The sequence below is a fragment of the Dasypus novemcinctus genome, chromosome 13 (assembly GCF_030445035.2).
Source record: "Dasypus novemcinctus isolate mDasNov1 chromosome 13, mDasNov1.1.hap2, whole genome shotgun sequence".
Classification (NCBI taxonomy): Eukaryota; Metazoa; Chordata; class Mammalia; order Cingulata; family Dasypodidae; genus Dasypus; species Dasypus novemcinctus.
Window position 1 is genome coordinate 93,131,788 of NC_080685.1, and position 15,526 is coordinate 93,147,313.

At 41.4% G+C, this 15,526-nt stretch overlaps 1 protein-coding gene across 1 annotated transcript in view; it reads left to right on the forward strand.

Moving 5' to 3' along the window:
* The first annotated feature begins 451 nt into the window (after positions 1-451).
* The window catches only part of LOC101430310 (complement receptor type 1), a 179,664-nt gene continuing 164,589 nt past the window's right edge, over positions 452-15,526 (forward strand). The window contains exons 1-9 of the mRNA XM_071207305.1: positions 452-577; positions 7,281-7,460; positions 8,810-8,909; positions 9,333-9,418; positions 9,989-10,387; positions 11,328-11,504; positions 11,590-11,692; positions 12,324-12,409; positions 14,424-14,813. Coding sequence (XP_071063406.1) covers positions 520-577; positions 7,281-7,460; positions 8,810-8,909; positions 9,333-9,418; positions 9,989-10,387; positions 11,328-11,504; positions 11,590-11,692; positions 12,324-12,409; positions 14,424-14,813 — 1,579 coding nt within the window. The 5' untranslated portion in view covers positions 452-519. The remainder of the gene's footprint in view (positions 578-7,280; positions 7,461-8,809; positions 8,910-9,332; positions 9,419-9,988; positions 10,388-11,327; positions 11,505-11,589; positions 11,693-12,323; positions 12,410-14,423; positions 14,814-15,526) is intronic.

The window sequence follows — 15,526 nt, forward strand, 5'->3', positions numbered from 1 at the left end:
TTTCTCTAAATACACTATTTTTTTCAAACTGGAATTGCGCTCATGATAATCGGTTTGATATCAGTTTAGTGGACCCAAACCAGAATTATAAAAGAAAAAAGAAAAAGAATAGAACAGAATAAGTAGAGAGCACTGCAGATTCATAAGGATGAATACTACTCTGCGAAACTTTTGTTTCGGTTCTAGAGAGATGTAAATGGGCTTACTGGGCGGCACCGCCGCAGAAGCTGGGAAGTCGTGAGCCCTATGGCTAGAACCGGAGCCAAAGGCGGGCCGGGTCCCTCCGCCCGCCCACCGCCTTCTGCCGCCCCACGGCACCTGCATCTTCTCCCGCGTGCGGGTCCCGCCTCCAGGCCGCCTGCCAGCGTGCGCGCAAACCTAGCACGTGGTGCCATAAGCTATTTAAGGGCCCACCTCCTGGAGGTTGCAGATTTCTCTTGCCCCTGCTCTGCCCTTCCGGAGCTGCTGGAGACTGGCGGGTCTCGGATCGCGTCGCGCCGCTGGAGCTCGCGCAGTGGCATGGGCGCCACGGGCTTGCTCTGGGTTTTCTTGGCTCTCATCGCGCCAGGGGTCTTCGGTGAGCTGGGAGGGGGAGCGTGGAGGTAGGGATGCATCTGGGGCAGGGAAGGCATCTGTGGGGCGCTGCAAGGCAGGGGAATTCCAGACGGTGGGGGCTCTGCCGAACGCTTGCCTGCCTCCGGCTGACTTGGGGAGCTCCCCCGCCATCTCCTAGTCCCCAGTTTCCCCACTCGCTCTTGCAGGAGCTGGGACCGCCAGCACTGGAGGCTGCACCACCGAGGGTCACTGTGTGATGCCCGGTGTGGCCGGCTGCGTACTCGCTCTGTGCGCTCTTAACTTCCCGCGCCCGGGGTTGGCAGCAGGTGCTCAAAGCTCTGGACCGCTAAGGTCTGCGACGCTCCGGTTGCCACGAAACCACAACTTCCTAGACTGTGCAGACACTTGAGCAGCGCGCTCTGCCCCGCGCCCCGCGGCTGTGTTGCTGTGTACACTGACCTCCGCCCAGTAAAAGCGACCGAGCTTCCCGCTCCCGTCCCTAGAGAAAAAGAATGATGCCTGTCCCAGGCAGGGTTCTCATACTTTTTTGAACTTTGATGTAATGCTGGTAAAGAGATCCTAAACGTTAAAAATCTGGAGTTATTTGGAAAAGCCAGGACGTGAGCCCAAACTACCGTCATCTTCGTATTATTTATCTTACGTAATGATGTGAGCTCCCCAGAAGGTCTCATTCAGCATTTTTTATAACTCTTTTTTTCCGATTGGCTTAATTTAAAAGTATTATATTCTATTAAGATTAGAGTCTCGTGACTGTAAGATGGGTCTACTTTTCTAATGATTTCCAGGGCAAAGTCTATTCCTAGTTGACGGTTTACAGACCTCAATAACTGGGTGACTTTAGGCAAGTCATTTAATTCCCTCATCCGCGATTTCTTCACCTATAAAGTGAATCTAGTGACCAATCTTACCACCTCACTGAATTGCCCCGAATATGAGATGAAATTAGGTGAATGAAAGTTAGGTATTAGTTTTAACTACTAAATATCCATGATAAGGCTACTGTGTGGCTTGTTTTTACGGAACCACTGGTTAAGGTGTCTGGGATATTGCATGTATTGGTTTCATTCCAACCTACTCTACGTGCTTTCCTGACAGTTGACTTTCTCCTGACCTTTAACTGAGCATCTCCCCAAGCCCTATCTTCATCTGTTTCCTTTTTCTACATATTAACTCCCTTTTGACAAATGCACAATCACAGCTTTCTCTAATACCTCCATGTGGCTGTTCACCACACCTGAGTACTTACCAGCATTCCATCCCCATTTCCAAATTTCAAAGAGGAAATTAATCTACTGAAAATCACATTCTTCATCAACCCTTCTAAGTATGTACCTGTTACCAGAGCAGGACCACTGTTCAGGTGACTTAACACTAGACATATGAGAAGTCAGGTGTACCTCTCACCTTTTATAGATAATTTGCTTCTTTTGTTTATCATTCTTAAACTAATATGCTAATTCTTAGCATTTTATTAACCTGTGCAACAGCCTCTTCTCTTACTGATACCAGTCTCTTTAACCTTTCCAATGGCAAAAGACAAAATTTATATATATATATATATATATATATATATATATATATATATATATATATATATATATATTTCTACTCCCTTGCTTAAAAATCTACAAGGCCCCCTACTGCCTGTGGGATAAAATCTAATCTCCTCAAATATTTGATCTCACTTAAACACGCCCCTCCTGCTTCCATGCTGCTTTCTCTCCTGTACGCACTGCTCATCTTCCTGTCCGACCCTCACCCCATTGCCCCTTGCTCATGCCTGGCCCACCTCCCCTCCTGACTTAGTCATCCTATGGGCCAAATGATGCACTTGAGCACGCTTAACAAACGTTTGAGGTGTTTCCTTAACATGCTATTCCTGGGCCCCACTGCAGCCACCAGCAATTAGTAGGTTTGGAGTGTGGCCTTCTCTCCTTGAACACAGCCTGGTTTGTTTAGCCTTTGCACTCGGTGCTCCTTCTGTCCAAACACTCTTCCTACAGGTGGTCCCTCACCTGGCTCATCTCCACACTCAGTTATCAGCTCCACTGTCGCTCTTCTGACTCTTGCCTGACTTCATCCTATACCAGTGTTACACAGCAGCATGCTATTTTCAGCAGAGCACCTTATCGCCTTCTGAAACCTTTTGATTTATTTACCTGTTTGTTGTCTGCTCCCTTCTTGGTGTACAAGTAACATTGACAGCCAGGCCTTTACCTCTCCTTGCCTTCTGAATCCCTAACACTGGCATGTAACTAATAATTCAATAAATAGGTGTTGAAAGAATGTTCTTTTTCCTCCTGTAACAATTGAAGAAGTATCCTTTCTCCTGACAAAAGCCAACTCCTCTTCCTATATTCATGATCACATAATGTCCCCTCCTGCCTTTGCAAGGACTTTACTTGTCTTGTGTCATACATCAGCAACTGTACCTCTCTGTTGGATACTACCTGCCAGCATTTAAGCATGACCCAGGACATCCTTTGTGGGGGGAGGGACCTTCGCATGACCCAGTGGAGCTCCATTTTTCTGCCCTTCTTTTCATCCTTCTCAGCAAAACTTTTCATGAACTGCTTTCTCCCATTTCTTTATCTTCTTAACCCACTCCAGGCAGCTTTCTGTCCTCACCATTCACCTGAAGCTCCTCTTGGCAAGGTCACCAACTCACTTCCAGGCTGACAAATCCAATGGTCACTTTTTTATACTTTCTTTTCTCAGTCTTTTAGCAACAAGCTGACTACTTCCCCCTTCTTGAAACAGTTTCTACCTTAACCTTCCAAAACAGGATACACCTACCTGATTTTTCTGTAACTCTGTGGTTACTCTTAGTCTGTTTTTCACTCTTTCTAAATACCAGAGGGTGTTGGGGCTCAGCTGTGGACTGAACGAAGGTCTGTCATTCTCCAGATGTCCTAGGAAATCTCATGACTAAATACCATTTATGTGTTGATAATTCAAATTTATTGTCTATAGCCGTGACCTCTCTCCTGAGCTGCAAATTTATACATCCAACTCCCTACTTGGCATCTCCATCTGGTGCCTAGTAAACATGTTAACTATACCAAGTCTAAACTAGGGCTGACTCTGCATACACACACATACACACTTTTCCATCTCAGTTCATCGTATTACCACCAATCAGAATGCTCAAGGCGAAAGCCTAGAAGCCAATACTGAATCCTACTATTTCCTTAGCCCCATATCTATCTAATACAACAGAAAGTCCTGCCAATTCTACTTCTAAAATATATTCCAAATCCTCACTACCTCCTTAGGCACCAAGCCTCATTTTTCTTGTTGTTGTTGTGTGGTTGTTTGGTTTTTTGTTTTGTTTTGTTTTGTTTTTCTGCCTGAACTACTATAATAGCTTCCAGGCCGCTCCACCTGCTTCTAAAAGTAGCAATTCAATCCGTTCTCTGCGGATTGTCAGACTTTTCTTTTTAAATGTAAATCAGGTCATGGACTCTCCTGCTGAACTTCTCCTGAGACTTCCACTCAGGATAATCTCTTACTCTGGCCTAAGAAGCCCTCTGTGATCTTTCTTTCTAACGTGATTAAATACAAAATTGGCTTTGCTCACTAAATTCCAGCCTCACTTCCTTCTCTCTATTCCTGAAGCATTCCAAACCCATCCCTGCTATTAGGCCTCTGCCTAAAATACTTTTACCCAGGACTTTGCCTGGCTGGCTCCTTCTTATCCTCAGTTACAACTGAAATGTCACTTCTTCATAAACCTCCCTTAGTCATCATAATTGAAGTTGCATAATACCCTTTTCCCTCCTTCTGGTGCTTTATATTTTGACACATTACTGTTTATTTCCTTTACAGCACCCTCTGTTTATTTACTGGTATTTATTTACCTTCTGTCTCCTCTATTGAAATATAAATTCTATGAGAGTGGAGTTCACCGATGCATCTCCTATCTTTAAGATAATATCTTGGTTAATATGCATAACCATCATTCAAAAAAGACTTATCAAATATATATCTCATTACAAATGATACTTTCTCCTCCTACCTGCTTTCTGACCTCCCTTTTGCTTTTACCATCGTATATATTTGTCCTACATTCATTGCCAATTAATTTCTTCTAAGCCATTCCAGATAATATTCTTTGTTAAATAGTTAAATGTATCTCTATTCTCTAGAAATAGATTCAACTTGATAGTTTTTTAACATAGTTTGAGAGATATATGTGTGAGTGTATTATTACCATATTCTTCAGGACATCTTCCAATTTAGTTGCAGTCATTATTTACTCTGATTTTAAATCCTGGTATTAGAAAGGTATGTATAGGGTGAAGTGACCCTCAAGAAAATTCATATTACCTAATGATTCATGGACTAAACTTTCTTTTTCTGAGATGGAAGAATACAGGACATCTGGAAATTCCATCTTGTGACCTGGGATTTTGGCGATTTCCTTACTAATGAGACAGTATTGGTATCATTAAGGGGATGAGTATTTCCCATTATTTCTCATCCAGGGGCTTTCTGGTTAACTGAGGTTTGACTGTGTTCCTGATTCTGTCTGGGCTTTGAAAGGAATTTAGTCTTGAAAAGCAAAGTAAAATTAAGATGTTTGAAAGCTCCTAGGGTCTCAGTTTCAGGGAGCCCCCATCAGTTCCTTAGTCCCATCTGCTTTCCCCAAAGCTTTGCTCCAACAGGCCAAAATTCAGGCTACTCCCAAAGGTGCACAGAGGAAACATTTTCCTTATCATCTGAATCCCACCCTTTTCCTCTGCTATATTCTTTCACAACTTCTTTTCCCCAAATATTCAAAATAGTCTCCTGTGCACATGTCTCACCTTGCTTTCCTCTCTAAGTAGAAAGTTTTGTCTAATAGAAAACTCCAGGATCCCTGAAACCTTCTCCCCATTAAAAATGTGATTTTTGTCTTCATTCACTTTGTAAGCTCATCATATAAAGGACACCTCTGTTCCTGCTGCTTCCAGACCTTGGTTCATCCTGGTCTCCTTCATTGCTAATGATTAAATCCTATGAATTTAAGTTGGTTATCCAGCTGGTGAAGATAACTGGTACGGTCTGTGTTCACAATGTATGATTGCAGAATAAATCACTTAATTAGGGTGAACTGGTACAAGGTACAACAAAGTGACAGAGCTGGTCTTCTGTGAGCTCACCCCCTGATTTTCCTTACAGAGTCTTGCAGCCTTTCGTAGAGTAGGTGCTTGGTAACAACTGCAGGTGTTAATAGAGGAAACATTAAAGGAGTCGGGGAAAGACATAGAAGGCAAACTACAGTGAGATCTGCATCCCAACAGTGATGGCCATCCTTCATTATAGTCTAAATATCTCCTCCAACAGAAGTGTGGAGTGACAGGAGGGCGGGGCTGGCTGCAACTTTGAGAGGGCTGTGTAGGCTCTTGTATCAGTTAGTCCATATTTTTTTTTTTAAGATTTATTTTGTTTATTTCTCTTTTCTTCCCCCATTGTCTGTTCTCTTGTGTCCATTCACTGTGCGTTCTTTTGTGTTCGCTTGCATTCTCAGCGGCACCAGGAATCTGTGTCTCTTTTTGTTGTGTCATCTTGCTGCATCAGCTCTCTGTGTGCGGTGCCACTCCCGGGCAGGCTGCACTTTTTTCATGTGGGGCGGCTCTCCTTGCAGGGTGCGCTCCATGTACACGGGGCTTCCCTATACGGGGGACACCCCCACATGGCACGGCACTCCTTGTGTGTGGCAGCACTGCGCGTGGGCCACCTCACCACATGGGTGAGGAGGTCCTGGGTTTGAACCCTGGACCTCCTGTGTGGTAGGCGGACGCCCTATCAGTTGAGTCACATCCTCTTCCCCATATGTATTCTTTGACTGTCACCTATACTCATCTCTGACCTGTTTAAGAAAGATTGGGATTTATACGTTTGATGTTCAAATATACTGCTATTCTGGAAGGACTTCACAGCTGGGCGCTTTTTTGCCCAGGCTTTTGCCCAGGAAGAAGAGTTAACTTCTTGTATTCTGCACCTATATTTAGGGAATTGAAATTTGAGCTGTCTTTTACCCAGAAAATGACTTTTCCAGATAAATCCTGAAGTATATGGGTGTGACAGTTCGTTACCCATTTGATAGGATAAGATGTATTTCTTCATTAATATAATTATTACTTTATATTACAGGGAACTGTCCTGAAATGACTAGAGCCTTTTATCTAGTACCTACCAGAAAATATTTACTAATTTCTCTTAAGGAATACATCATTCTACTAGATTGAACGAATAAAATATTGAATAAACATATTTTCTTCTCTCTAAGAGCCTAAAGCCTTCGTGACAAAATTAGTTATGTTTTTCATTAAAGCAGTTTTAGAGGACAACACACATGCAGAGTTTACAAAATCTCTAATGTACTTTAGTTTTCTGTGCTCTCTTAGAAAACCACTCTAGTTTTTATTTATAAGGTTCTAAGAAGATGAGACAACTTCAGAATCTTTCTGGAATTTGGGGAATTAAAAAAAATGATTCCCATCAGCCCTTCCTCTGAAGGTGCCTCTAAAAAGAATTTGAACCTCTGTAGTTACTTCTCTGATATTCATCCATACTGCTATAGAATGTTCTTTGTCCCAGAAAATGTTTTCCTCTTTTAGACTTACATTATGAAGATTAAGGTCGTCAGGATAATTGGTGAAAAAAACAGAAGAACGGATGTTTTAGACTTTTGATATTCCTGTGGTCTTTGTCTCTAGGTCAGTGTAAATTCCTGCCAAGGTATGAGTTTGCTAAACCTAAATATCAGAGTGATAAATCTGAGTTTCCTGTTGGGACATCTTGGGCATATGAATGTCGTCCTGGGTATTTCAAACGGTCATTCTTTATCATCTGCCTAAAGACCTCCAAGTGGTCAGATGCGAAGCAAGTCTGTAAACGTGAGTAATTCTGTAACAGCGGTGCTTTTGTCTGTCAGCCTGCCTGTATGGGATAACTAGCAATTTTCAAGATAAAAGACTAGTAAATTAGCAATTTGTCTCAAGTGAAGGGGCCCCTGGGTTTTCCACACTTCCTCATACTACACACAACACAGGCTGTGGGAGTGGGATTACTGCAGGCTGTCCAGCTCTGTTTCTGCTGTAATCTCCATGACTTTGTTCCATGGCCTTATACTGTATTAGAATGAGAAGTCAGTAGACAAAGAATTTTGGTTTTACCTCGTTCTTCCTCCATTCATTCCAAGAACTATTTTTGAGTAACTAATAGATGTATTACACTAGGCTAGATTATGGGTCTCGAGAGAGAGGCATAAGAATTCATCTGATAGTTTCTGCTTTTGAGGAGCTCCTAATCTAGTAGTAAAGACTAACTTGTAAACAAACTGTGCTGTGATGTAATTTCTTTTATTTATAGAGATAAAGTGCTATAAGATCACAGGAGATTAAATAATAAAATATTATTTAGAAGAATTAGGGAAATCTAGGCATTCTAGGCATTTGGAAAGCATGTGCAAAAGGAGAGAGGTATGAAAGAACATGATGTCTTTGGGTAGTAGAGAAATTCAGTATACCTGAAATATCAGGCATATGATGAGGAATACCAGTTGATTCAGTGGGCTGGAGCTTAATTGTGGCCATACAATTGGGAGCATGCAATTTTTCCTATAAATAATGGAAAGCCATTATACATTTTTAAATGCAGGGAGTGGCATGGATCTCATTTGTGTTTCAGAAATAAGGCATGTACATTGTAGTAGATATATTGGGCCAAAAGGAAACCAGGCTTAGAAAGGTCTAAATTACGTTACTCAGTAGTCCAAAGGGAGATTGCAGCAATGGCAAAATGACTGGTTTGGGGAAAAATTTCTGGAGTCCATTGCTAAAATTTCGTGACCAATTGAAAGTAGGCACAAGGATAGGGAGGGGTGAAAGAATGAGGTACAGAAAGGAAATGATGACTCTGAGGTCTTTTAGCCCAGGAGACTTGGTAGATGACATCATCAACTGACAGAATATGAAAATGCGAAGTAGAGATTATAAATTATGGTTGGCCACAAATAAAATTTTCAGCCAGGCTCAGACATATAGACTGTGCACCTTAAACAAATAGTGTTTTGGAGTTAACTGATGCTTTGGAAGGTAGAAGTTTTGTAAATGTGACTAATTTCTTTAAATACACAGAAGTAGGCTAGTCAGTAAGTCCATTCAAGTTGGTATTTAATAGAAAACACAAAAAAACCTCCTGAATCCCAGCCCCAAATCCTGCTTTGTTTTGTTTTCCATTATAGGTAAATCGTGTGCGAATCCTAGCGAGCCCCTCCATGGTTCTGTGCTTATAACCATGGGTATCACGTTTGGTTCAACAATTACATATTCTTGTAATGAAGGGTGAGTTGACAGGAGACATCTCCAGGGTACCTGGGTCTTAGAACAGCAGTTCCAACTAAAATCTAGCAGTCTTCCAAAAGAGACCTGAGTAATTGCCACCAACCTTTAAAAATAAATAAGCAAAAAGATGAGCTCCCTGACATGCTGGAGAGGTCAGTCTTCAGGATTATGCACTACAGGATCCCTATAAGAGAAAGACGCTTAGGCTAGTCTTCTCCTAATTTTAAAGCTCTATTGCTACTGAGTAGGAGGAATTTCATTTGGATTTAGTTTGTTGATTTGTTTGCCTGAGACCTTAATCTATCATGGCTACTTGTCATTCATGACATTCTATTCTATGCCATTCTTTCTGTGGAGAAAGAACTAGGCTTTCCTAAAATGTAAGCCTAGCTGGGAGATGATCACTCAACTCTCTGTCTTTAGATATCGACTCATTGGTGACTCATCTGCTACATGTATTATTTCAAACAATATTGTAACCTGGGATAAGGACGTACCTTTTTGTGAATGTGAGTAAAAGGATCTTTTTATTGAACCTTATGCAGACCCTCTTGTCCCCTTCTAGAAGAGAATTTGGTGTCTGTACATCACAATGAGTACCAAAGAGGGTTAAACTTGGTTTGGGTAATTCTCACTACAGTGCTATGATTTTCTACCTTCCTCTATACCCCATCCCATTCATCCACACTTTCCTTTGATTCCTCTCCTTTGATGACAAAATTTTGTATTGAATGTCTGCTTAAATCTAAAATAAACCATGAGATTGCACACTGCCAACTATATTCCTTGCAAAAAGTAGGTTACATGGGTTACCTCTCATAATAAGTCATCTGTACTCTGAAAATGGGGACTGGTGATCCAGCTTAATAGCTTTCTGAATTTTCATCAGACCAGTTCCATGTATCTTCCAATTTTGCTACTTCCAATTCAGGTCCCTATTTGAGACCAAGATGCAGAATTTCAGCAATACAGGTATATTGAAGGCTGAGTTGAGGTTTGGTTTGGAGTGAAGACAAGATTCCCAGAAAGGTATAAACTTTAAATTCTTTTTTCTCTTTTCTCACTCACCCTCCTAAAAGCTATTCCTTGTAAGCCACCCCCACCCATCTCCAATGGGGAATTTCACGGCAGCAATAGAGAGAGCTATTACTATGGAATGGTGGTGACTTATCAGTGCCATGTTGGAAAGAATGGGGAAAAGCTGTTTGACCTTGTGGGTGAGAAGTCAATATATTGCACCAGCAAAGACAATCAAGTTGGCATCTGGAGCAGTGCTCCCCCTCAATGTATTACTGCAGTCAAATGCCTATATCCAGAAGTTGAAAATGGAGTTATGGAATCCGGATTTAGACGTTCCTTTTCCTTAAATGACACTGTGATGTTTAAGTGTAACCCTGGCTTTATCATGAAAGGCAGCAACATAGCATGGTGCCAGCCAAACAGCCAATGGAGTCCTCCACTGCCAAAGTGCTTCAGGGGTGAGTTCGACTGTAAATTTGAAGACCTAGAAATGGAATGAGGTTTTTGGAAGATAGATATATGGTACCTATGGGATGATGAAGAAGAAGATAATATAGGTTGCTGTATTTCCTGATTAGAGAATTTGAAAGTAAACTTTGAAAATATATCTAAATGTTGAAGAGGTGGGAAATTATTACATACATTAGATTTGTGTTAGATACAGTGTTAGATCTAATATATACTCTATTATCTATAATAGGAGAAATTAGGAGATGCTTTAAAAAACATAGTACAAAGCCAATGATAAGATGTTTTTCATAAAAGTATGACAATGAAAATAAGATTTTATTTCAGTGAGGATAAAATGAACTCTCAATCTCACTGGCCATGCAAATTAGAGAAATAGGCTGCGATAGGAATTTGATTCAAAATATGCAGACATTATATATTCTCTTGTTGGAAAATATAATCTTTATGGAAGAAGGGTAGTATGTAGGTTGGATCTCTACTACCTCCCATTCTCTCCATCCCCCCCATGCTTATTGAGACATGTCTGATACTGAAAACTGACCATATTGGGAGCCCCTTGGGAGCAAGAAGAAAGAGAGAGAGAGAAATTTTGGTGATGAAAACATGTGATAAAAGTTTGGTTCCCTTGGTTACATTATTAGTGAGAGGGTATCTTTTAGTTAATTGAAATAGAAAATAATAAGTGGGGATGTTTCTTGGGATACATCAAAGTAGGGAAAGCAGGTAGTTGCATGGTTTGTCATGTCTAAAAAGATAAAGCATATTAACCCCACTGTATCTTACCCAAAAGAGCCTCTGCCTTAGCCTGAGGAGAGCTGACCTCTCCACCTTCTTCCTGCCCTTACCAATCCCCAGCTGACTTAAGTTTTAGTGAAGAAAGTTCTTATTTCAGGAATAAAAGGCCTTCTGATCCTGTTCTTTTCTCAGGGTGTCTACCACCTCCACAGATCCATCATGGTAATTATAATGACAGGGATAAGGAATTCTTTCAAGTTGGACAGGAAGTGTCCTACAGCTGTGACCCTGGCTACATTCTCAATGGAACTAACCCTGTGCAGTGTATATCCTTGGGAACCTGGAGTCATACAGCCCCCAAATGTGAAGGTGCCTAAAGCTCTACTCCGTCTTAAGGAAACGCAACTGTTTCCTGACTTCCCGTCATATGCCAGCCTTGTCTCCTTTTTCCTAGCGAACTCATGTGATGCCATTCCAAACCGCCTTGTCAATGGCCGCGTGGTGCCTCCTCCTAATCTCCAGCTCGGGGCAGAGGTTTCCTTTGTTTGCAATGAGGGGTGAGTGTGAGGTAATGGGGCCTGAATTGAGACTTAGGCCCCATAGCTGGACATGATCGCAAGGATTGATTTCTAAAGAAAGCTAATTTTTTTTCTCTGTTTTTTCTTTTCATTTCGTTACCATTGGTGGTTAAGAATTCCATCATTAGCCAAATCCTGGTGGGTTTTCTCCAAGTATGTATTGCCAGCCAAAGCTGAGAATTTTCCTTTCATCATCTGGACAAACAAAGCTTTTGTTGAGAAGTTAAGGCTCCTGTTGTAGAGAATAAGTAGATGATGGAGGTTCCGTAAGAGGGACATTTTGGGTGAGCTTGGGGAATAAGGTCTTTGATATTTTATTTACTGGGAACTTAGGTTCCCCCTCCACCCCTTCTAGGTAGTCAAGAGAATTCTGACATTTGGAGAGGGAGAATTGAAAAAAATAATAACTGTTAGGATTTTTTTCTCTTGCCTTTTCACTTGGTCTGAAATCACCACCTCGCTGGGCTGCATCCAACAATCTTGGGCTTTTTTAAAATCCAGAAATACTTAGAAAATAGAAGTCATTAATGCCTTATCTTTGAGAGAAGTAATTAATTCCATGCTACTGGGAATTGTTTTGGTGATAATTTGCTACCCCTTATTTTTTAAGGTTCCGGTTAAATGGCAAATCTTCTAGTCGATGTGTCCTAGAAGGAAAGAAACTACTCTGGAATAATAAGTTTCCTGTCTGTGAATGTGAGTAGAACACAGAAATAATCAAATTTTGGATCTTGCCCCTCAATTTTTGGTGTGTTGCCATGCATTTATCAACTCTTAACGTCATGTCCATGTGTGTACTTTGGGCATATCCATGCCACTGTTATCTGTGTTCTAGAATGCAGACCAAAAGTGCTAGCTGAGCCATTTGTGTAGAACAAAGAGCGAATACAGATGGGCATTTGTCAGGAAGGTTTCTTCCAGGGAGAGGAACTACATAGCCGGAGGACAGGGAGGGGAAAGAGGGAGACTTACTTGGCACAGTATACCCTTTGTATTCTTGGAATTTTGAATCATCTGAATATTAGGTTATTCAAAAATGTAAGAAACAAAACACAAACAAACAAAAGTGCTGGCTAAATTCATTCAATGGCCTAAATATTGTATTGAGTGTTCTATATGTAAAAACCGGGAGCAGACTCTGCAGTCTTACCTCGCCAGCCTTCTGCAGGGCAGAGACCAGCTCTGTGGAGAGGTGGGAGCAGGGCACACACCAGTCTGCAGCATTTTCTCCTCCTTCACCCCCCGCTTCTTATCTTCAGAGGGCTCTAAGGGACCCTCTTCTCTAAGGGGTTGGCTGCTCCTTGTCGCCCCCGTCTGCTCCTGTCAAGGAGCCACTTACACACAGGAACGCTGGCTAGCTAGAAGCCAGCAGGTAGCCAGGCTCAGTCCTTCAGCGATGGAGTTGTGGGAAGAATCTGGACAAACTCCGAGAAGCTGTCTCCTTCTCAGTAGCCACTTGGATTACGTTTTAAAGGCCAGGATAGCAGTTACCCTTGGTGGGTGATGGTGGCTAGAAGGGGAGATGAGGTGGGTGTTCTCTTCCTTGATCTGTGTACAGATTACAGGGTGTATTAAAGTTGTAAAAGCTTATTGACTGTATATGATGATTTGTGCACTTTTCTGTTTGTATTTTGGACTTCAGTAAAAAGGTTTTTGTGTTTTTAAAAAAAAAAAGTTAAAGGCTTCCAAAAGTTACCCCTACTAAAACTGAGTATGGCCCTGACATGCTAAAAGTTCTTGGCTGTCTCCTTATGCTAGTTCCTCAACAGAAAAACTCTCGGAGCCAAATGGAAATTAACAGGAAGTTCTGGAGGTTGGTAATTTTCTCGTTATTCTGAGACTCACTCAGGAAGGATGTAAATATACCAAAGCAGCTTTAAACAATGAATATCCCTCATACTTTTAGGACAAGTAAGTGAAGGGTATGAGGTCTTTATCAAAATCTCTGGTCACTTCCGCTGGCTTTTTCAAAGGGGTCCAGAATCAAGGGAGGAAAAATTACTTGTCATGAGGCTTCAGTGTCTTTAGTAGCAGGATGGACTCTGGACACATGGCCTGTAGCCTCAGATGTGTGTTGAAAATAGGCATTGCATAATTACTATGTTCCAGGTCTTGTACTTGTCGCTTTCATGTATTTTCATCTTCCTGTGTTCTCACCACAAACTTCTGAAGTGGCCTGAATGGTTCTATAGACTAAGAAACTGAAACTTAGGGAGGGTAAGACTTGCCTAAAGTCACACAGCTATTGAATGATAGTGGGGATGTGAAACCAGGTCTACTGAGTTGAAATTTCATTGATCCATGATGCCTCTGCACACACAATCAGCATGTAATTCACATGCCCTTAACATTATTTTGTGTGCTAAATTTATCTTTGTTTCATTATTAACATTGGTTCCGCTCAGAACTGCTCCATAAATTGTATTGTTGGGTCAAGATGGTGCTTACAGTCCTGTACTGAGTTTGTTTGCTGAGAAGCAAGAGCAAGAGGTAAGAACCGAGGAGCTTGGGGATACGCAGGGAATATGAGTAAGAAACAAATTATAAACATTTTCAAGTCTGTCTCTAAAGAATTAATACAACCTATATTTGGGTCTCATCTAAATTTGAATCTTTTTGTTGTTTTTGTCATGGTTTGCACAGCTTTTTTTTTTTTTTAACTCAGATATCACGATCAGTATATGCACATAATTCCTTTTCTCTTTCTCAGGGATTTCTTGTGGCCGTCCTCCACCTATTCCACATGGTTGGGCAAGTCATGCTGCTGATCACGTAAATGTTGGCACTGTGGTAATGTACAGTTGTTCAGGTGCCTACCGCCTCATTGGAAACAGAGCTATTTTTTGTATCACTAAAGACAATGTGAATGGAATCTGGGATAAGGCTGCTCCTATATGTGAATCTTACCATAAAAATTCTATTTGCTCGGAGCCCAAGGTATCAGGGGGATACAAAACTAAAGGATCTAAACCACCGTATAGGCATGGTGATTCTGTGACATTTACCTGTGATGCCAACTTCACCATGAAAGGAAACAAAACTGTTTGGTGCCAAGCAAATAAAGCATGGGGACCGACACCACTACCGACCTGTGAGAGTGGTGAGTACAAGAAGAAAATGGACTTGGTGTGGGGCCTTGCATTTCTGTGCTGATCCATTTTTGGATCGTTCTGAGAAAGGATCCATGTGGAAGTGTGAATGAGGAAGGTGGGGAGAAGAAACCAGGGAAGGGGTGAAAGTTATGGTTCCCAGTTTTTTCTTAGTCATGGAGGAATATAAATATTTACTTGACAGATGTCAATTGAGCAAAGAAGTTTAACATTCACTGGAAAAATGTAATCGAGCATACCTAATAATTGCATGGACAAAGGAGTCTCACAGGATAAGGGCCAATTTGTTGGGGCTGTGGGAATTTAGTGGTTTTGGACTGAATATCTGGGTTATTGTTAGAGTGAGAATTTTGTGTGATCTGCTGGCACACACACACACAAGATACATGCAGTGGATGTAAAACTCATCTATATATAGCTGTTAATACAGTCTGACTCGGATGCCGCGCCCCAACTCTCTGTAGCCACTGTAACCACTTTCTAAAGTGATTCACTATTTTCCCAAGTTACCTCCCAGGCAATGACATTTCTATTCAAATGACTTAGGAAATCTGGACTACTGTAAATTTTTCATTTCTTTTTCATTTTATTTAGCTTACAATGCTGCTGAAATCCAAATCTGAATTTCAATTATACAATTACAGGGATTGGCAATATTTGACAAAAATTATACCATGAAAATTAGATATTTATGTTCCTAATA